The following is a 22612-nucleotide window of genomic DNA, read 5'->3' on the forward strand; positions in this document are numbered from 1 at the left end:
CCGTTTCCACAGGCTGATGGCTTTTAAATATTAAAACCTTTCCAAAAGGCATTCCCCAGACCCCATTACACAAGCCACAAATCACCGCTCTGAAGAACAAAAAGCGCCCGCGATGGGCCCCCACTGGGTACAGCCTTGATTCTCCAGGGAAAGGGAACTCTCAGAATTAGTGATTTGGATGTATTTGGGACAGGACTTGGGCCTTCCTGGAACATAAACACAATAAACACCACCCCTCCCCCCCAACAAAAACAAAATATTCAAGGCGCTGCGGCAGCGGCTGACCCGCGGCAGCTCGGCTCCGAACGTGACCGTAAAAAGAGAAGCGGGGCTGAGCCCGGGCTCAGGGCGCAGCTCGCGGGCCGGGCTGCAGGTTCGCGGGCCGGGCAGGGCGGGCACGGCGCTCCCGGGCACGTTCACCTGCTCGGCGGGCGGGCGGCGCGGGGCGGGCGCGGGGCGGGCGCGGGGCGGGCGCGGGGCGGGCGCGGGGCGGGCGCGGGGCGGGCGCGGGGCGGGCGCGGGGCGGGCGCGGGGCGGGCGCGGGGCGGGCGCGGGGCGGGGCCTGGGCGCCCGCGGGAGGAGCCGGTCCGGGTCCCGCCCCGCAGGAGGAGCGGCTGGCCGGCGGCCGATCCGGCGTCTCCGTGACAGGCACCCCGCTCCGCCGCCGCCGCTGCCGCCGCCGCCTTTTCTTCCTCGTCCGGGGCAGCCGCCGCGCCGGGTCCCGCTTCGGGCCGCGCGCCCACCGCTCCCCTCCCCCGGCCCGGCGCCGCCCGCTCCCGCCGCCGCCGCCCTCCTCGCCCGCAGGAATCGCGCGGCCACAGCGCCGCCCGCAGCCGCGCAGCCCGCTGCCGTCCGGCCCTCGGCGCCGCTCGGGTCCCGGCTCCCGCGGCCGCCGCGCGCCCCTCCCCTCCCTTCCCCTCCCCTCCTCACCCCTCCCGGGTCTGGCCAGTCCCTTCCCGCCGCCGCCTCTGGAAGAGCCGGTCCCCCGCGGGTCACCACCATGCCCAGCAAAACCAAGTACAACCTTGTGGACGATGGGCACGACCTGCGGATCCCCTTGCACAACGAGGACGCCTTCCAGCACGGCATCTGCTTCGAGGCCAAGGTGGGGGCCCCCCCGGGGGGGGGGGCAATGCAGGGGAGGCGGCACGTCCGAGCGGACGCGGGGCTGAAGGGCCAGGCTGATGTGGGGGGCCTTTTTGGTAGGGAGGTGACTCCCCTTGTCGGGACTGAATTCCGCGGGCTCCTGCCCAGAACTGCTACAGAGCAGCTGCGAAGTTTGGGGTGTATTGCTTCGCCCCCTCCTCCCACCTGCAGACGCCCCCATCCTCACCTCTCGGGACTGCCTGACTTCCCGATCCCTCCTTCCGAGCTGGAGAAGCCAGCGGGGGAGCGCTGCCTGGACCCCTGGTTCTTTAGAATCGCTTTAGGGAAGCTCTGGTGTTATTTACCTGCTGGGATCTCATGGGAGAGGTGCTTTCAGGAAGGTGTTTTTTTTTTTTTTTTTTAAAGGGGGAATGCCTACTTCCTGATTGAGGAAAATAATACAGGGGTGTTTTTGTTTTTGTTTTAGATTCCAGGTACCCGGGTCCAGGTGTCAGTCACTTCTTAATTGCCTTATTTGCCACGACTCCTTTGCAAGTGCCAGTCATTGAAGGGGGAGGGGTGAAAGCTGCCCATTTGCTCGTTTTGTGGCGTAATGTTAAGTTTCAGCAGCTAGTAGGGGACGGCTGTTGAAGAATTTAGCGGGGATGACTGGAATTTTCAGCGCCGAGGCCAGAGCCCCGGGTCCGTCCTTGGGGAGGGGGCGGGGCGCAAGCCTCGGGACTGGACTAGGAGGCGCGCGATAAGCCTGGTCCTCTGAGATGCACTTCCCGGAGGGAGGCGTTCTGGTTCCCACAATCACAGCTGGGGCTCCCGCTGCCCATCGCTTGCGGAAAGTGCTCTTCCTTCATGCCACCTGACCCCAAAGACCCAGAGTTTCTCAGCACCTGCAGTGTGCCTGTTGCTGATAAGTGACAGAAGGTATTGCCCCTCCGAGTAGGTTTTTTAGGTTCTTGCTGATTTTGAAAAGACAGTACTTTCGATGTGGAGACAGTTTTAAGTTTTACTCTTCGTTCCCTTTTTTCCCCTCATGACTTTGAAGACGCATGGTGTTATCTCAGGCAAGGATGATTCCATCAGGTGGCTATTTCCTTCAATTTGTGAAACATCTTTCAAGTGTTTATGTAACCAGTGCAATCAGTTATCTTTAGATTTTTTTTTTTCCTTCTCGTGGGGATGTGTGAATTGGTGAATCTTAACTCCTCCCCCATAACCTTCCCCCTACCGAATTTGCTAGAGCTAGGACACCCCCTATCCCCGACCCCACTCAAACCCTGCAGTGGAATGCAGAGCCAAATTACTGGGTATGGCTGGGACCAGAGTGGGGTTGTAGCCAAGATCTTATCTTGCTTCTCTCAGAATAGATCTGGTTGGTCTAAGATGGGATGTTTGGGTTAATTTTTGTCCAGGCCTGTTGCTCTGGTGAGCAAGTTTTTCACTTTACAGCATGGCTTTTCATCATGATCATAATTCAGTTTTCTTGGATATCCATAAAGTGGGGAATTGGCTTTGTCTTGTTTGGTTCACCAGTGCTCTGTTTCACAAGAGTGAGGGCAAGGAGGGGGATCAAGAATTAAAGTGTTTTAAAACCTTTTAAATTCTTTTTGCACAGTTTCTGCCTTTGGTCCCAACTAGGTCTCAAAACCCGGTAGGCATAAGAATCCTATTGAAAAGTCTAATTCTTGCCACCCCCAATTCTAATTTGACACCTTTGGGGGGAGCCTGGGACTGGGTACCCTTAATGGGGATTGCGGGTGATTTAATGCAAGTGGCTGGGACCAGACTTTGAGAAACATTGGGCTTGAGGCTTGCCTCCACCTTGCTGGATCTTACCTTCACCTTCCCCACATGGAATTTCTTTTCTAAGCAAAAATCTGGGGGCTGCATGAGGTAGTTCCTATAGGAACTTCCCTGGGTTCACACACAGTGGTGCTTGATTAGAGGAAGGGGGAGCCACAGCTGGTCCAGGCTGTGTTCCCAGTGCAGATCTGAGACATAGGGGGACGAAGGGGTTCTGCTCTGAGAAAGGACAGGGCTGACCGAGGACTGGATCCTAACTCCCAGCCCTTTGGAATCGACGCTGGACACCAGTATGTTCAAACCCCGTCAGCCAAGACCTGAGTATAGGTGGAAGCAGAAACTTTTCTGTCCCAGGTGCATCCAGCAAGTGCCTCCTCTGCCTGGTTTCCACCTCCCACCAGAGCAGTGTCTGTGGACCTGCACGCTCACTGGGATTTCACCACATTTGTCCCTTGTTTTGGAAAAACACAGGCTGGAAAATGTAAACGTCTTCTTGCTGCCTCGTCAGACCCCCTTGGAAAATGAGCCCAGGTCTTTCTCTCCCAAGGGCTGGCAGTTTTTCAGAATCAACACCTGATGGAGTGACTGTTTGGATGGCTGCCACTCATTTTTAGGCTTCTGCAGAGATTGAAAGGTTACGGCTGGGGTTGAAGGGTGTCTGGGAGTCAGAGGGTCTGTGCACTTAAAAGCATCATGAGGGTGCCTGGGTGGCTCAGTCGGTTGAGTGTCTGACTCTTGATTTTGGCTCAGGTCATGATCTCGGTGGAGAGATCGAGCCCCGCCTTGGGCTTCATGCTGTGTGAGGAGCCTGCTTAAGATTCTCTCTCCCCTCTCCCCCCAGCTCTCTCTCTCTCTCAAAAAAAAAAAAAAAAAAATTGAAAAACAGCATCGTGCATTTAGTGATTAAGCAGAATCCTGGATGTTTTTTGCATGCAGTTTCACGTAATTCTCACTGCTTCCCTACAAGTGGGTCTCCTTATGTCTTATAAATGAGGATATAGGCTCAGGGAGGTTGTTGCTTGCTTTAGTGCACACAGCTGTGGATGGCAAAGCCAGTGTTTAAACCTGGGAGCTTTGACTTCAGACTCCCAGATCCAGTGCTTATTTAATCATTTTTATAGAGTGTTCAGTCTGCTGGGTGGTGGTCTGATTCACAGCTCACAGGTGGGGCATCCTCAGGTTGCTGGCCTTTTGGACTCTGATGTAGGAAATTTCTTAAACTTTTAATGCTGGGCTGTTTCCAGATATCCCCCTGGACTAGTAGCTGCTCCTAAGGGGTTACCTGCTCTCCCTCAGCGTGGGTGCCTAGCCCACTGATCATTGTTGGGGGGTGGGTGGTAAAATCTCACTCGGCCTGATGGCTGGTATGGCCCCTCTGTACCTGCCTCTCCCTCTTTCCCTATGTGTCTTCCTGGTAGCCAGTGCCATTGACCAACTGTCTGCCCTTGCTGGGTGAGGAGGAGACTGTGAATGGCTTTGGTACAAAGAATATAATACAAGTATTAGTAGCATAGTTATGCATTTTGTAGGTGATTTTTTTTTATTTGCTTGGGACTTTCCCATACAAAGCCTTTTCTTCAGGTAGAAACAGAAACATTAGTGTCCTCTCCGTTTCTCAGATGAAAAAAATTGGGGATCAGAGGGATTAACTCGTCTAGCATCACAGAACTGCTAAGATGATATGATTCTAGCTGATATTTAGTGAGGACTTTCTAGGAGCCATGGAGCTGCCATGCCCCAGTGCCGTTGTCTTCTGGTCCATGGCTCCTTCTCGTGATGCTCTGTATCCACAGCTCTCACCGCCTCGCCCGTTCCGGGAGACAGCGTGAATGGCGCAGATTGTCACAACTGGAAAGCACCTCAGCTTACCTGGTACACAAGCCCCTCCTTTTACCGATGAGGAAATTGCAGTGCAGGGGAAGTCGTTGACCCAGGGTCACCTTGCTAGATAAGAACAGAACCAGGACTCGTCCCTGGTTTCCTAACTTCAGGTCAGTTTCAGTAATCTCTTGCTGCTTGGCCAACCACCTGAAAACGAAGCGGCTTTACACAACATTTGTTTATTTCATGGGCCAGGAATTCAGGCGGGGCTTGGCTGGACTGTTCTTCCGTTGCATGTGGTGTTGACGGGCTCAGTCATTTGGCTTCATTTAGCTGTGGCTGGGCTGGAAGGTCCTCGAAGGCATCACTCACATGGCCGGTCCTCCCTGTGCTGGTTCTCTCCGTGGGGTAGCTTGCATGTCCTCAGAGCATGGTGGCCCTTTTATTTGGCAGCTGGATTTCAAGAGGGAATGTTCCAAGCCGTGCAGGCAGAACCTCGAAGGCCTGGACTCCAAAGTTAACACAGGGTCATTTTTGTATTCTGTTGGTCAAATTAGACCATAGGCCGGCTCGGGTTCAAGGGGAGGAGAAGTGGACTTCATTCCTGAGGGGCGAGCGTTAGGGTCACATTGCACGGGTGCACATGGGGTGGGAGAGATTGCTGACGCTGTCTTTGGGTCACAGTCGGCTATGAAATTTTGTGTTCTTTCCCATCTGCATCCCATCACCTGCAGTGATGTTGAGTGTTCTTTGAGGACCTTGTCTTCTGCTTCTGCGTAGAACCCCTTGCCCCAGCATCAGGTGCATACATAGCCAGCAATAACAAATTATTTGTCAAGTGGAAGAAAAGTACCAATTGTAGAAAGTCTGAAAGCAGTAAGGATATTGTCGTATTGTAGAGTGATTTTGCAGCTGGGGATCTCTTGGTCAAATCTGAACTCAGTTGTCTGGCCATATTTCCCTCCTTGCTAAATGGTTTCACTGGCTGGTGTTTTCCATGAGGTAGATTTTAGAGATTCCAGAAACCCCGGACAGCAGGCTGCCTGTGGATGCCTCTTGAGCACGCTGTGGTGAGGACTTCCAGATTAGGACGTTACATTATTGGCTCACTGTAAATGGGGTGCTCTGACTCATACTTGAGCCTGAAGGGTGGTAAAAAGCTCTCACCCCGACTCCACAATATCCTGGGTGTGTGAGCTCTGCCTCCAGGGTCTTGTCTTCTGTCTGGACCAGTGGGGGTTCAGATGGAGGGCCTGCTGTATATACTGATACCACCATTGAAGCAAAGGTTCATTTCACCTTCTTATGTATTTGTCCAGTTGCTTTTAAACCCATTGTTATCTTTTTTTTTTTAAATTAAGTAAGGTCTGCCCCCAACGTGGGGCTCGAACTCCCGACCCCAAGATCAAGAGTCGTGTGCTCTACTGACGGAGCCAGCCAGGAGTCCCTCCCATTGTTACCTTCTGCCCAGACCACTTTTGGGGGGGCAGTAAGTTTCAAAGATACAGCGTTGATCTGAAATGATGCCTGTTTTTATTCGTCCAGGTGCCCCCATGTGCTCCTCCACAGCTAGAGTTTGGGGATCTGGTGGGCAAGTCTGTTTCTACCTAGCCATACATTTCGTGAATTGATGCCTTTCAGTCTTGTCTCCTTGGCCCAAAACGCCCCAGTCCTTTCAGTGGTGCAGATCATGCAGCCACATGTAATGTTGACCTTTGCCAGTCATTATGTCCAAGACCCTAATCAGACTCACCGTTTATTATCGCTTACTCATAATGCTGCTACTTCCAAGAACTCGAACTTTCAGAATGCTTTCTTTGACTATAATGATCTGCCTCCTCACGCCCTCATTGCCTCGAGGCTGCCTTTAGCTCCCCAGTGACCTCGCCATCCTTGTCTTGCTCCCCGGGGCTGCCTGGGGCCATGCCCGGGACCCTTTCTGCCCTTTCCACTTTCCCTGCCCGACATTGCAAACTTGGTCTCTGCCGCTTCCCTTCCTCCTTCCTCTTTTGGGAATATGAGCTTCCTTTCCCCCGCCTTTCTGAGAGTTTTATTGAGACATAAGTCACATACCATACAATTCACTAACGTAAAATACACAATTAAGTGGTTTTTAGTATATTCACAGTACGTGCAACCATCACTGCAGTCAGTTTTGGAATATTTTCATCATTTCAAAAAGAAACCTCTATACCCTCTAGCCAGCATTCCCCTACCCTCCCATCCATCTCAGCCCTAAGCAACCATTCAACTACTTTCTGCCTCTAGATTTGCCTCTTCTGGACATTTCATATCCATGAAATCACATCATATTTTTTGTGTGTGTGCACATGTGCGTGTGACTGGCATCTTTTTTTTTTTTTTTTACTAAAGATTTTATTTATTTAACAGAGAGAGAGAGAGAGAGAGAACAGGCTTGGGGAGAGGCCAGCAGAGGGAGAGGAAGAAGCTCCTGCTGAGCAAGGAGCCCAATGTGGGGCTCGATCCCAGGACCCTGGGATCATGACCTGAGCCAAAGGCAGACACTTAACCGACTGAGCCACCCAGGTGCCCCAGCATCTTTTTTTTTTTTTTTTTAAGATTTATTTAATTGAGGGGTGCCTGGGTGGCTCAGTCGGTTAAGTGACTGCCTTTAGCTCAGGTCATGATCCTGGAGTCCCGGGATCGAGTCCCAGGTCTGGCTCCCTGCTCAGTGGGGAGCCTGCTTCTCCCTCTGACCCTAACCCTCTGGTGCTCTCTCTCCCTCGCTCACTTTCTCTCTCAAATAAATAAATAAAATCTTAAAAAAAAAGATTTATATAATTGAGAGAGTGTGCATGCACGTGGGTGTGGGAAGGAGCAGAGGGAGAGAATCTCTAAGCAGACGCCCTGCTGAGCGTGGAGCCTGACAAGGGGCTCAATCTCACCACCCTGAAATCACGACCAGAGCTGAAACCAGGAGTCGGATGCTTAACGGACTGAGCCAGCCAGGCGCCCCGCGGCCGGCATTATTAACTTAGCATGTTTTAAGTCCATACCGTAGCCGGTGTGAATGCTTCATTCCTTTTAATGGCCGAATCATACTCTATTGCATGGATATACCATGTTTTGTTTATCCATTCATCCATTGGTGGACATGGAGGTTTCTTCTTGAGCTCCTGTGAATACTGCTTCTGTAAGCACGGGTGTCCATGTTTCGGTGGGGTTGTCTGTTTTCATTTCTTGTGAAGAGATTGGGAATTGGTGAATTCCCAATTCACAAGATTGGGAATCTTGTGAAGAGATGGAATTGCTGGGTCTCCTAGTAACTAGGTTTATTTAACCCTTTATGGAACTGGCAGGGGCTGTTTCCAGTGTGGTTGCCCCATAGGCACCAGCGGGGTTTTGGTTTCCCACGTCCTCACTGACAGTACAGTCTGGCTTTTTGAGTCTAGCCAGCCTAGTGGGTGTGAAGTGCTGTCTCATTGTGGTTTTGATTTGCATTTCCCTGATAAAAAATGATAGAGAACATCTTCTCATGTGTTTATTGGCCATTCATATGTCGTCTTCAGAGAAGCGTCTATTCAGATCCTTGACCCGTGTTTTGGATTGTCTTTTTAGAGAAGTTATGGAGTTCTTCTGTATTCAAGGCCTTTATATAGATGTGTGCATATTTTCACCTATGCTGTGGGTGGCCTTTTTGCGTTCGTGATACTTCCCTTTGAAACGTGGAAGCTTTTCATTGTGATGAAGTCCGGTGATATATTTTTTCTTTGTCCCTCCTCCTCTTTGAGATTCATCTGCCCTCCTTCCTCTGTAGAGTCCGTGTTTAGCGTTCCCTTCACTGCCCACCCCCACTCTTCCCTGGCCCACCTTCGTCCCCACCGGTTCACTCCTCTCTGCCCAGGCATGCACTGTCGCCGTCCCTGTGTGAAGACTCACTTCTCTGCACCTCTTCCGTTCACAAGTGTCCCTCCCTTCCTTTCCCAGCTCAGTCCCGGGACCGGGAGAGAGCGGTCTACTCTCTGCAGTTTCTCGGTGTCCGTTCAGCTCCTGGCAGTGTGCTGACTTCTGTCCTGGCTGCCGTATAGAAACTGTGGTACGGTCCCCTGCTCTGTCCTCCTTCCTTTCTGATTTTTCTTGCTGTGCAGCCTGTCCTCCTTGGAATGCCTCAGTCTGCTCTCCGAGCAGGCTCTCGGGTGGCCATGCTCTGCCTGTCCCTCCGCCTTGCCCCCCTCCTTGCTGGCGGCCCTTTTCCCTTCCTTGGACCTCTCCTGTGAGGGCTTGTGTGCATCTCCTCCTCGCTGCGAGGCAGGTTGGCTCCTGGACCTCTAACTCCAGTCCAGCCTCCAGATCTGTGTTTGCTACTTCCTGCTGGCTGTCTCTGCCCCAAGGAACGTGTTGCTGACCCCTTCCCTCCACAAGCTGGATAGCAAATCTCTTTGACTTGGGACTCCCCTTAGGGACCCCACCAAGCTGTCGGGCACCCAGGCCTGACACTTTGGAGCACTGCCTGGACCCTTTGGTATAATAGCCGACTCATCGGCTGGTCACTGGATCCCCATTGTGGCCAGGCTCTTCTCTCCCCGAACCCTTACATCAAGTCAGTTGCTGCGTTCTTGAATCTTCTCAGTGACCTCCACCCATGCACCCTGCCCGTTCCATCCTTTCCCACCTCTGGCTGGTTCAGACGCTCACTGCCTCTCCCCAGACTGAAAAACTTTCTGGAGGCCTCCATTTGGTCCTATAAACTTTTGCTCTGGTGATTTTCCTCCAATATAATTATGTTGTCCTCCTACTCAAAAACACGAAGAGTCTCCAAGCCTACTGTATTAGATCCCCAAATTCTTAGCATGATATTCAGGGCTCTCTGTTTTTGAACAATTCCCCTTATCACCCTGTACTTGGACCCGATCAGAGTACACCCCATTCCCTAGGCCCCCTTGTCATGTTCCACTCAGACCTAGCCCAGTGTCACTTGCTGGGGTGGACGTGACCAGTCCCTCCTCTGTGTTGAGGAGACTGACCAGACCCCACTGTGCAGTTGAGCAGCTTGTCTCTGTCTGATTTTTTTCTCCCTGTGTCGTCATCAGGGGCCTTGTCACTCTGTCCCTTCCCCCTCCCCACTCCATGCCTTCTGCAGTGCTGAGTGCAGTGCCTCGCATTGAGAATGTTATTTGCAGTAAATGAACATAATTACTGAGATGCTCCCTAGAGGAGGACCAGGAGGGCTCTGACGTGAGCCCAAGGACTGGACAGGCGTCAGATGGCTCCAGTCCCCTCCCGACCTGGTCTCTTGCTCTATGCCTATGACGTGCAGTCCCCTGGCCTCCCAGGATGCACCCCACCCCCACCTCACAGAGTGCCTCTTCCTTCCAGAGGAAGTGCCGAGTAAGCATTTTCCCTGAATTGAATGGAATTCCTGTGATGGATGTGCCATGGAATTAGAATCTTTGATTACAGAACATATGGCCAGTTTCAGGAGGAGATAATTGTCATTTATTAAAAAAAAAAACATTTTCAGCCTGTTGTGTTCTCATTAATGAACTGATACCTTTTTCCCCCTAATTCATTGTTTTGTTTCCTTTAACTTCCTAGTTTATAATCTTAGGGACATGGATTTGGTTGACCATATAGCATAGCATGGATTCAGGAACCAGACTGTGCTTGGGTCCAAATCCCGGCCCTGTCCCTCTCTTGCTGTGTGACCTTCTGCGAGTTACTCAGCATCTGTCCCGCAGTACCCTGGTCTGTAAAAAGAGGGTACACGTATCACCTACCCCTTGGGGTAAATGAGTTACCCATGGAAACGCCTCGTGCAGAGCCTGGCACAGGGCGGGCTGCTATTAGTATTGTTATTGTTTTGTCCTACAGATTACACCATAGGTTTCATCTGTGTGTGGTTGTAATCTGCAGCGTTAGTAGATTAATCCTTTGATAAGTCGGAGGCCTGGTAGCGCATTATCTTCACGCTGCACGCCTGCTTAAAGCTCTAGCTCCGGGACTGCTCTGATTCCCTAAGTTGAAACTCAGACAGTGTGACTACTCTGTGGGCTTAAAATAGCTGTCAGCCTCCTCGGGAGGGAATTAAAAAAAGGGTTAACTAGCTTCTGGTTCGTGCCCCCATCACAAGTGTGCCAGCCTTTAATGCTCGTTAGGATTAAAAAAAAAAAAATCACAGAATCTCGTGGCGTGCGGTGTGCTGTCTGTCTTCACTGTCTTTCCCTGACTGTCTTGGATAAATATTTCCTTAAGCAGAGGTAATCGAAGCAGAAGGAATCTTGCATCATGGGATTAATTAATATCTTGTGATGCTTACATTTCCCTTTTCCATTTTTCGATTCAGCATCTTGTTTCCTTGTAAGCTCCGGAGCACCTGGCTTTAGAAGTTACTTACGGGAGCACTTCCAGCAAGTTTTGTGCCCAGAGCGTCCGAACACTGTGGACCCCCCTGCTCCGCTACCCTCTGTGTGTCAGCCCGTTGGTTTTCGGTGGCACTTGACTGAGGCTTGTGGGTCTTAACACCCTGATGGTTCATCTGTGCGAACGGAGGGCCGTGGCTTCTCCCCATTTATTCTCGAGGCTACGGTGCTTTCCAGGAGGACCGTAGAGCTGACCAGCCTTGAGCGCTGGATGAGACCTGGTGCAGCCTGTCCTCAGAACATTCCGAACCCGCGTCCCCCTGTGTGTGAGCACACGAGAGGGAGACGCGTGCTTGCAGAATTGTCCCAGGTCCTGTGTTCTGTGCTGCTGTTCCCTGTGGGTTGCATGTGTGCATCTCTTGCTTCCTGCTCTAGGCCGTAAGCTCTTCTAGGGCCCAGGGGAAGCTCCAGAAGCCTGCCTCATGCCGTCCACATCGCAGAAAGCCAACATAGTAATCACGGCCATTTTAAAAGCACTTACTATGTTCCAGGCTCTGTTCACATTCTGTGAAATGATTCATCTTCCCAACAGCCGCGGGAATGAAGGTACCGTTACTACCCATCTCACAGATGGCGACGCTGAGGCACAGAGAGACAGAGTTTACTAATGGATGGGTCCAGGCGGTGGGGCTCAGGGCATCATCACTGCAGATCTTTCAAAATACCAAGAGCTAATGTTTATCAAGTACCATATTCAACACTTGGTTCTCAGTGTTTATGTATGTTAACTAATGTTTACAGTGGCCCCATGAGGGTAGGGGCTATTGTTCCCATTTTGCAGATGAGGAAACCGAGGCACATTTCTTTAGGCTGGATCGAATGGGCAAATGGTCTATTAGAGGTGGTGGTCTTCACAGCTCCCATCCAGGTCCTGCCTGTGACCCAGGGACCGGTCTGCTGCTGTGTGCCGTTGGGCAACAGGCCACTTGCAAAGAGTCCTCTGGTGCGCCATGTTGCTGATCTCTAGGTATGGACATGAGGCATTAGTGGGACAGCGACTGGGCGGAGAGGAGCTTGGGAGGCCCTTCCTTCCTGGGGAGTGTTGTTATTTGCTGGGCTCTTGCTGTGCACTTCCTGTGTAGCCGTGGGCTCCACTCCCCCTCACCACGTCTCTTCCTCCCGGCCTCTTGCACGCCCCCTTCCCGGCCTTTCCCCGGCTCCCTTTCTGAGGACCCTCTCTGCCCCGAGGCCCCTCCAGGAGAGCCTAAGTGCCGGCCAGCTTCAGCTGAGTGGCTGTTGTTCTTGGTTGGAAATCTCAGCCCACAGCGCACCACAGAGAGGCGCCTCGGTTGTGTCCTTTTGTTCTATTTGGTTATAAACTCTTTCGTTTTTGTGTTGGTCTCTTTGGATGGGAAGAGGTGCTCATGTGGAAGCGTTTTCTTTTTCTGCCAAGAGGAAGATTAATGTCTCCCAGGGGCCAAGTGACAGGTAACATAACATCTCACTCCCACGCTCTTTCCACATACACACGCATGACCTGTACCTGGGCTGTAGTGACGTTGTCAGGCTGGCCCTCTGTGTGTGTGTGGATTTTCTTTTCTTAAATTTGGCAGCGCCGCTTAAACACGTTGTATCTGGGCACCCGTATCGGAAGTATGACTGAAACTTGACCTCTGGACTCAAGGTTCCTTAAATGCAACTCTTTCCTCCTTCAGGTCAAGAATTTCGCAGCGTCCTTCAGTGAGGAGAATCTCCTGCAGATGCCTTCGATTAGTGAAAGCAGCTGTTCTCAAACTTTGGGGTTTCTCAGAATCATCTGGAAACCAATAAAAATACAGAGACCCGGGCTTGTTGAAGTAGCATTGGGGCCTGATCTGCCCTGATCACGTCTTCCGGGCGATGCTGATAGACACCGTACTTTGAGAAGCTGGAGCTGGAGCACTGGTTCCCACACCTGGCTACTCTTCGGGGAGTTAACAAAACGGAACACATTCTGATGGCGGGGTGTTCTCGGCGATTCTAATTCAGTTAGTAGGGGGTGCCACCTGGGGGTTGCAGTTTTCATGTCTTCTGTTTCTTGGTGAGGCTGTTCCTCGCCCCCTCCCCCAAGCATATTACTTAAATGAAGCCTGCTTTAAAACTTTTTGTCAGATAATTCTGACATATCCGTCATCTTGGGATTGGCATCTGTTCATTGTCTTCTCATTCATGTTGAGATTTTCTTGGTTCCTGCAATGATGAATGATTTTTTTTAAAAAAGATTTTATTTATTTGACAGAGAGAGACACAGTGAGAGAGGGAACACAAGCAGGGGGAGTGGGAGCGGGAGAAGCAGGCTTCCTGCGGAGCAGGGAGCCCGATGCGGGGCTCGATCCCAGGACCCTGGGATCATGACATGAGCCGAAGGCAGACGCTTAACGACTGAGCCACCCAGGCGCCCGTGATGAATGATTTTTGATTGAAACCTGGACATTTGGGGTGTTAGATTCTGGATCTTAATTAAATCTTCTGTTTCAGCAAGACTACTCTGCCCGTGGCAGGGGGTGGGGGGAGCGCTGTCTCATTACTGTCAGGTGGAGATAGAAGTCTAGCGTCTTCACTGGCCTCGGTTGAGGCCTCGCCGGAGCCGGGCGGGAGTGCCTTACCGGCGTTGTTCGTGGGGCGTCCGCTGCTGCTCTGCCTTTTTAACCGCTGGGTGGTGGTGAAAGTTCTGGACTTTCTGCTAGCCTTCTTTGGCCCCCCAGCAGGGAGGGGTGGAGGCCGTGTTACCCTGGTAGCCCGGCTTCCCTTCACCTTCCCTGATAGCCCCCGGAAGAAGGTTAAGGGTGGAGCATCTCCTTCCAGCCTGATGAAGGCAGATGTCAGGTTTCTTTCTTTTCTTTCTTTTTTTTTTTTTTAAGATTTTATTTATTTATTAGAGAGCACAAGCAGGGGGGTGGGAGAGGGAGATCAGAGGGAGATCCCGCTGAGCAGGGAGCCCGATGCTGGGCTTGATCCCAAGACCCTGGGATCATGACCTGAGCTTAATGCAGACGCTTCACCGACTGAGCCACCCTGGCGCCCCAGAAGTCAGGTTTCTTGACCGAGCTGGTGGGGGCATGGTTTTCTTCTGTGGCATTGGGCTGGAGTAGGGCTGTTAGTGTCTAAAACTTCTCTGTCGTGTGAGGCTGTTCCCGTCCTGGTCCTTTGGGTGGAGAAAGCAGGCTCTTCTTGGGACTTTTTAGAAATTTTTAATTTTTTATTTTTTTAGTAATCTCTACACCCAGCGTGAGGCTTGAAGTCATAACATGGAGATTAAGAGTTGCTCTTGATGCTCTTGAGCTCTTGCACCTGAGCCAGCCAGGCGTCCCGGGATTTTTTAAATTGTCCGTCTGTTGGTGTTTCTGGGTCTCTGGCTTCTCCGGTAACCAGTTTGGGATATGTGAGGCAGAAAGAAAACCCAGGGAACCCAACTGCCGCGTTGTGCCTTGGGTGCTGATGTCCCTGGCTGGTTGACCTTCTTTCCATCTTTGAGTCATTTTCTGCATGTTTTATATGTAATAGCTGGGGTTCTCGGTTGTTGTCAGGAGGAATAGAGGGTTGGGTGAAATAGGTGATGGGGATTAAGAGGTGCAAACTTGCAGTTACAGAGGAAGTCAGAGATGAACAGTGCAGCTGGGGGAACATGGCCAACGATATTGTAATAACATCGCAGCGTTATGGGATGATGACACGAGTAACAGGTGGACTTTTTGAAGCAGTGGGTACACCTGAAACTAGAATCTTGTCAATTCTATGGCGGCAAGGCTCCCCCAGGTGATTGTAATCAAATCAGGTATCAGACAATCAACTCAGGGTCAGCACACTGTAGCCGGCCAAGGCAGTTTTGGTGGAAAGACCAGGAGGCCCTGGTCTCTTCCCCAAGTGCTGGTCTTTATGAATCCTTGTGTACTCCCTCCTAAGTCCTTAAGGCCCTTATATTCACTTTCCTTCCATAGATTTATTTCTTCCCTCCAGGTAGCCCGTTCTGAGTCTAACTTGTGTTCCCGGGATATACGTTCCGAATTGCAGGTGTAGAAATAGATCCAGTTCTATAGGAGGTATTTATTGTGCTTCTGTATTGGGGGCACAGTGCTTGGTGTTGGGGTCAGAGAGCCAGAAGACCAGACGGTGACCGGAAGGAAATCCTGCTAGCTGGGGAGATACAGATGTGTGGAAAGACGGGCACAATGGTACCCGTGGTACCATGTGGTATTGAGCACATACTATGTGCTGGGCATTCTTCAAAGTGTCTTATACCCTTTCGCATTCAGTCCTTCTAAGTACACTGCATGATGGATGGTATTTTCTCTTGTGGTGGAGGAGGCTCTGTATTAAGTGACTTGTGCAAGGTCCCTCCATCCCCAAATCCGGGCAACATTGGACCACGAATTTGCTAAAACAAGGCCTTGCTTTTTCCAGTGGATGTTCCACTGAGCTTTCTTCATGAGCTGTGGGTACTGCTGTGCTGCGGGAGAGCTTATCTGTTTATAGTCTTCTGCAGACCCAGGACGGTGTTCAGCGGCTGCTATTAGTGGCTTGGTCTGTGACTTTGAAAAGGGTCTTGCAGGGGCATGAAATGATGATTCTTGAGTGTAAGAATGTTACTGTAGTAGTTGTGCGTTGTGTGTGTGTGTGTGTGTGTGTGTGTATGTTGGGTTTGTTACCGGTGAGAGCTGGTAGGGGCTGGAACCAGGGCCCACGTTCCCCTCTGGAAGTTGCCAAGAGGTACAAGGCATCCTTCAGTTTGGAAGGACCACATGTATGAATAACAAAGCGAGTGGGCAGCTTTTAGGGAAGTGAAGGAGCAGGGAAAGGTGGTCCTGTGGTAGGAGTGGGGGAGATGAGGGTTTATATGTAGGGTTTTAGTCCCCCCCCTTTTTTTCTTTTAAAGAGAATAAGAAAACCACAGATAATGAAGAAATGCATGAGGTAGGAGGACCCATACCCCGGTAGGCTTTCAATACCAGGCTTGAGAGATGTGACTTATTCTTGTAAACAGTGGGGAATAAAAACTCTTCGTAGGGGATGACCTACGTGCATGTGTGTATGAATGTGCGCGCGCACACACAGTGTCTTGTATTGGGACGAGGAAAGGGATAAGAGCTGTTTGTAAAAATAAAACAAACGGAGGACCAGTGCTAAACACCCAGGTGTAGGACCTGAACCAGGGTGACGAAGGGTGGGGGGCATGGAAATGAAGGGTTAGAGGTCAGAGGAATTACAAAGACTAGGGCCAGGCTGTACTGGGGAAGGAGAGTCAGAAAAGATGCAGAATTAAATAGTCTGTGCTTCCGAGGAACGCGTATTGGATCATTGGAACTCCGTGACAAAGCTTTAAACAACCTCTATTTGGAGGATCCTCTAAGATCTGAACTGCATGAGCTTGCAAGGTGGTTTCACCTGCCTCCTCTCTCTGTCTGGCCTGAAACTGTTGGCCAGGGGTTGGGCCCTTAGCTGCGCCACGTCCTGATGTCCCATGTGGCATTCTCTACCTTCTTTGAGCAGTCCTGACGTCTCTCACTCCCTCAGAGTTGGGGAAGCACGTTTAGGCTGCTGACACGTGTCAGTTCAAGGTCCGTTCAGCCACACGATGAGCATGAGCCTGTGTCCGTGGGAGCCCCTTGTGAAATGGGGAAAAGGCTGTAAAAACACAGACCCTGGCTAGCTGACCTTCTCCGCGAGCTGGGATTGGGACGGCCCTTTCTCCCTCTCGGTTTCTTCTTGAAGTGGAAGTTGCTGAAACATGAGAACTTCAGGCAAGGGATTCTAGAAGTCCCTGGTGACAAATCCGTAATGGGTTCCTGAGGCTAATGAGGTTGTTAGAGGTATCAGACAGCAACTTCTGGTGTGTCCCTAAGCCTTCTGCTAATACTCCTTGCCTGGATCGCAACCACTTCTGTCTTGTACGGTCCCCACCCCCCGCTACCCACCTCGGTGGTACCGTCTGGCTTGTGAGATCCCAAAACGAGCACCACATCTGATCCATTATGGACACATAACAGGTGTACTCTTGACCTTGAATGAATAAGCAGATGAGGCCGATGTGCCTGAGCGCGCACCACTTCGCTCTTCCCCGTTTCCCTGGGTGCCTTTGTCTAGAGTGGGATCCTTGGCATGACTTTTGCTGCCACAATTCTGCTTTTGCCCAGCCCACTTGTCCGTTGCGTCCTTTTGGATGTATTTCTCAAAATGGTTTTTGCAGAGAGCGCGTGGTGTTGAACTTCGCCCTCCCAGATGTTCCCTTGGCAAGATGGTGCAGACTTTTATGGTCGGAGGCTCCTTTTCCTTCTGCTGAAGGTGATCCAGCCTGTGGCCTGAAGCTGGCTTTGTTGTTGCCCACCTAGGATGGATACATGAGCTCCATGCTCCTCTTATGGGGCTTACCTCCTCAAAGACTGTTTTCTCCACTCGTCTCCCAGCTTTGGGTGGTGGTCTTCCTCAAATTGCTGAGCACCGTTTGGTTGATAGTCTGTTATTTGTGTATGTAGCCTAGGCCCTATACAAGGTGGTTGAGCTTTTGGGTTTTTGGCAGTCCTGGCAGAGGGCCTGACTTGTAGCTGCTCAGTAAACACACGGAGGTGTGAGTGGGATTCAGCAAGGATTTGGTGTGTCGGGATGAGGCTGCATCCCTCGGGTCCTTCAGATGTCCGGACAGTGATGCCTTCTCATGATGGTTTCCTTTTTCCAGGAGTAGCTTGTTTTTCATTAAGATGTCTGATGTACCTGGGTGAGGCCGCTGACTCCCCTCTTCTGTGGGAGATGGCTTGATGCCCTGGGTCTGCACGTGGGAGGGATGCACCTCCCTGTTCCCAGTTAGTCTTCTCTTCACCTGTGTTTCCTCTTTACCAGGGAGGCCAGGGTCGGGGAGACCAGGATGTGGCACAGAAGAGCCCTGGATGGCAGGAGAGCCAACCCTACCCTTCCTTGGATCAACAGCCTGGGCCTTGTCACTTTCATCTCTTTTGTACTTCAGGCCCCGCACCTGTCAAATACCAGAGCTGAACTCTCAGAACTGAAATCTCAGGTGATCCCCTGAGCTCCCCTCTCCAACTCCAACACTCTGATTCTGTTGAGTTCTTCCCATTCCTTCTGCAGACCATCCCCCTTTCCCGATAAAGTCACATCCCAGTTACCTAACGTCCACATCCTGGTCGACAGATCAATTAGAGCAAACAGCCAGAACACAGACTGCACGCGGTGCTCACCGTGTTCCCGGCCGCGGCGTGCCTGCTCTCGGAGGTGTGGGAGGTGGGATCTGGTCCTCCTGCCCCTAGCTGTTCGTCAGTGTGTTGCTCAAGTAACCACACACAAGAAGAATGTATTCACTACCTTGTCGTACGTTCTCAAATATTTACACCTTTTGCTCCTCTGTGGAAAAAAAACCTTTTAAGTCTCAGTTGTCCATTTTTCCCTATTGCAACCAAAAGAGAAGTTTTGAAAAGCAGTAGAACCCTACAGGGTCACGTTCTGCAGAAAGGCAAAGGAGGGAAACAAAGCCTGAGCTCAGTCTTGGATTTTGTAGAAATTCAGGCAGGGGGAGGCCTCCGTGTGCCTGCCAGCCCTGGGGGCCGGGGCCTTGCCGCCCGCTTCATAGTACCACAGTGCTTTGCAACTCAGCTGTACCTTTGGATCACACAAGAACTTGTAAAGTAGAGCTGCCTACGTCCCCTAGGGATTCTCTCTCCCTCTACCTGGGGTAGGGTCTTTCTATCCCTGTGATTTCTTTTTGTGTGTGTTTTTAAAAGCTCCCGGGTGTGCAGCCAGGAGAAGGGAGGTGTTATGTAGGTAGGCACATCTGTGAGCAGACCTAGGTTATTCAGATTGACAAGCTGATTGATTGGTTTTACACTGAGACCCATAACTGAATGAGAGACTGGGTATGCTTGCGGATGTGAACCCAGCACTTGCCTCCCCGCAGGGAAGAGCATGGGGTTCCAGGCGCGTAGATCTCCGTCCGAAGGTGGGCTGGTAGGTTCGATAGCAGCTGGTCGGGAGGGTTTGAGGTGTTTGCCCACACGACGATGATGGTTTCCTCAGCAAAGCCAGAAGATCAGAGTCTGTAGGCTGAAGTATCTGGCTGGACACCTCCACCAGTTGCCTTTCTGTGTTGTGTGTGACCCGCCAGGGCTGATCCACGTCTCCTTCCCTGTCCTGTGATACCGTCTTTCTTTACCTTGATGAATACCTACCACCTGGTACTGGCCTCTCTTTTGGGCCTGGGAGATTTTTCTCTCCCCTCCCTACTCTCTTGCTGTTCTCCTTCCCCCTTCTCCGACTCCTGTTTTTTCTGCCTCAGACTGGAATCCGCCATTTCTTGTATCTTTTATTTATTTTTATTTTATTTTTTTTAAAGATTTTATTTGACAGAGAGACAGCGGGGGAGGGAACACAAGCAGGGGGAGTGGGAGAGGGAGAGGGAGAGGGAGAAGCAGGCTTCCTGCAGAGCAGGGAGCCCGATGTGGGGCTCGATCCCAGGATCCTGGCTGGGACTATGACCTGAGCCAAGGGCCGCTGCTTAACTGACTGAGCCACCAGGTGCCCCAATGCTGACTTTTACTTCTAGATCGTTTTCAGTGGGCAAAGCTGGGAAAATACATACAGAGAGAGTACAAGAATGAATGTGACATATAAACATACTTGTGAGTTCATAGTCCTATTTCCAACTACAACTCAAGACTGAGGTTTCTTTTCTTTTTTTTCCTTTTCTTAAGATTTTGAGAGTGAGAGTGTGCGAGCAGGGGTGAGGAGCAGCAGAGGAAGAGGGGCAAGCAGACTCCACACGGAGCCTGACTTGGGGCTCAATCCCAGGACCCTGAGATGATGACTTGAGTCAAAATGGAGAATTGGATGTTTAACTGACTGAGGCCCCCCTCCCCGCCAGGTGCCCTTAGACTATGAGGTTTCTACTTAACCTATATTTCATCTTTTTTTTTAAAGATTTTATTTATTTGACAGAGAGAGAGACAGCGGGAGAGGGAACACAAGCAGGGGGAGTGGGAGAGGGAGAAGCTGGCTTCCTGCCGAGCAGGGAGTCCGATGTGGGGCTCCATCCCAGGACCCTGGGATCAGGACCTGAGCCAAAGGCAGACGCTTAACGACCGAGCCACCCAGGCACCCCAACCTATATTTCATCTGTTCTGTCACACTGAATTCTAGTTTTCAAATGCATAGGGAATGATAGAATTCAATATCCTGTAATTACTCATTTGCTCTATCCCATAATACTCAGGCTGCAGTCTCAGAACAGCAAATACTAATGCCAGCGTCAGTTATAATGCTGAAAACATTCAAAAACCTTGGTTGCATATGCCATCCCTATCCTCTGCCATTCAAAAGAATAGCTGTCCTAGCTCCTTAAGTATGCTGAGTAACATATGGCCCCTCATGGTGGCCACATCCTGATTGCTAGCACCTGTGGATGTTACTTTAGATGGCAAAGATTGCATATGTGATGAAGGATCTTAATCGGGGAGGTGATCTGGGTGGGTTCTAAATTCCACCATACGTGTCCTTATAAGAATGAGGCAGATACCGATCACTCACAGAAAAGGAGAAGACAGGGTGATCCTGGAGGCAGAGATGGGGTGATGTGGCCACCAGAAGCTGGACGAAAAAGGAATGGATTATCCCCTAGAACCCTTGGAGAGGGGGCAGCCTGCCAGCCCCTTGATTTTGGTCAGGTGAAACGGATTTAGGACTTCTGGCCTCCAGAACTATAACAATAAAGTTCTGTTATTCTAAGTCACCAAATGTGTGATAATTTGTCATAGCAGCCGAAGGAGACTGATACAGTTGCACAGCCTTTACACATTTTAATCGCTCCCTTTTAATGCCCACTTAGCCTTATTCCTTAATAACTATATACTTCAAATTCTTCTATCCATGTTCTTGTCATTTTGGTTATCTGAAGTTCATTCTATAGGATGCTTAGAAAGGGCTCATGGAACAATATTCCTAGGTCTAGATATGCCTTAAAAGTTTTTTTTTTAAATATTTATTTGAGAGAGAGGGCATGAGAGGGGGGAGGGTCAGAGGGAGAAGCCGACTCCCTGCTGAGCAGGGAGCCCGATGCGGGACTCGATCCCGGGACTCCAGGATCATGACCTGAGCCGAAGGCAGTCGCCCAACCAACTGAGCCATCCAGGCGCCCCTTAAAAGTTTTCTTAGAGTATGTCTTTATTCTGAGTCCATGTTCTCAAGTATGTAATATGCTCTCTCTGAGGTTTAAAAAAAAAAATATATATATATATATATAGGGGTAGTTTGAGTTATTGTTCTTAGAATGCTGTTCCCTTGCTTTGATTTTGTTTTGCAAGAACCCCTCTTAATCCTATGTTGGTTCTTCTTTGTCTTCAATATTTGTCGCTTTCAAATCCCTTTGATCTGTATTTTTCATTTGAAAATGTTCTTGACTTTTCAGGAGTTTTGTTAGGTCTATTTTTTCCCTCTAGTTTAGTTTTTGTTCATAAAATGATTCTTTTTAAAATTTCGGATTCTTTCTTGAATTCAGTCTCTTCTGAATTTTCATAATTCTAATTTGTTTTCATGTCTTGCATAATTTACTTTTTAAAGTAATTTTAGCTCCTTTTGAAATGTTACATTTTTAACATTTTTTGAATGTCTTTCTGGCATGTTTTCATTGTCCCGCATCTCCAGAGATGTTTTGGTCCTTCTTCTTCTTCTAGAACTGCCTACAGAGTTGACCCTGATACTTCCTTTAATTTTTACGTGAACTTGTTTTCCTGAATTTTTAAAAGGATGCTGAGTTCAGGAGGATTTCCGACTTCATCGTTCCTCTTCTGTTTTCAGTTAGATTAGGACAACATTGTGGCGCTGTTCCCCGCTCCCACTTTTGTCTGAACCTTTTCTTTCCTATGTCCCTGTTGCCTGCCCCACTCGATTTTGATTGTGTTCTGGGTGGTCTCTTCTCCCTGTGGGATCCTGTCCCGGTGAGTCTGTCCAGAGGTCATGGGGGCTGGGGCTGCCCCCACCCTTTGGACCTCGTTGTGGGCTCCGCGCAACTAATGTGGTCCTCCACTTCTCCTGCTGTGGTCTTCAGTGAGTACCTGTTGACCCTTTTGGGGTTCTCCTCTCTCTGCATCCTCATGGGCCCATTGCTTCTCTTTGTTTGCCCCTACACAGGCGCTGACACCATGTTGGCCGCTGATCTGTCCCCACCCACGTGTACTGTGGGGATTATGGGGCTACCTTGTCACCGCATTTTTTTTCTTGGATGTTGTCCATGAGTTTTTAGTTTTGTTACTTAGCTGCTCTGTTTTTAGGGATTGCTGAGGATCCCCATTGCCACCATTTTCCCATAATTGGGGTACCATCTTTTCATTTCCCCTACAACTGGGCAAACTGCTGAGATTTTAAAAGTTGTTTTCTTCCCCATGGAACAGCAAAAGGTGTAAGTATTTGAGAACATAGGACAAGTAGTGAATAAATTCTGCTTACGTGTGGTTACACTTGAGCAACACATTGATGAACAGTTAAGGGAAGAAAGAACACCAGTTCCTTCCTCCCATGCCTCCGAGAACAGGCAC

The 22612-nt window shown here is 50.4% G+C and overlaps 1 protein-coding gene across 9 annotated transcripts in view; it reads left to right on the forward strand.

Annotated features, from left to right (window-relative positions):
* Positions 1–827: 827 nt before the first annotated feature.
* LOC113931924 (nitric oxide synthase 1 adaptor protein) overlaps positions 828–22612 on the forward strand; it is a 277773-nt gene continuing 255988 nt past the window's right edge. For 4 of the 9 annotated variants that reach the window (XR_003522920.2, XM_027610128.2, XM_027610130.2 and 1 more), the window contains exon 1: positions 829–1105. Coding sequence is in view for 6 of the 9 variants with exons in the window: in XM_027610128.2 (XP_027465929.1) it covers positions 1001–1105 (105 nt within the window). In the remaining 3 variants the exon portion in view is untranslated. Of the gene's footprint in view, positions 1106–12760; positions 13073–22612 lie in introns of all 9 variants that reach the window. The other 5 variants (XM_027610134.2, XM_027610137.2, XM_027610129.2 and 2 more) reach the window with 3 other exon arrangements.

Source organism: Zalophus californianus, chromosome 10 (genome assembly GCF_009762305.2).
Source record: "Zalophus californianus isolate mZalCal1 chromosome 10, mZalCal1.pri.v2, whole genome shotgun sequence".
In the NCBI taxonomy this organism is placed as follows: Eukaryota; Metazoa; Chordata; class Mammalia; order Carnivora; family Otariidae; genus Zalophus; species Zalophus californianus.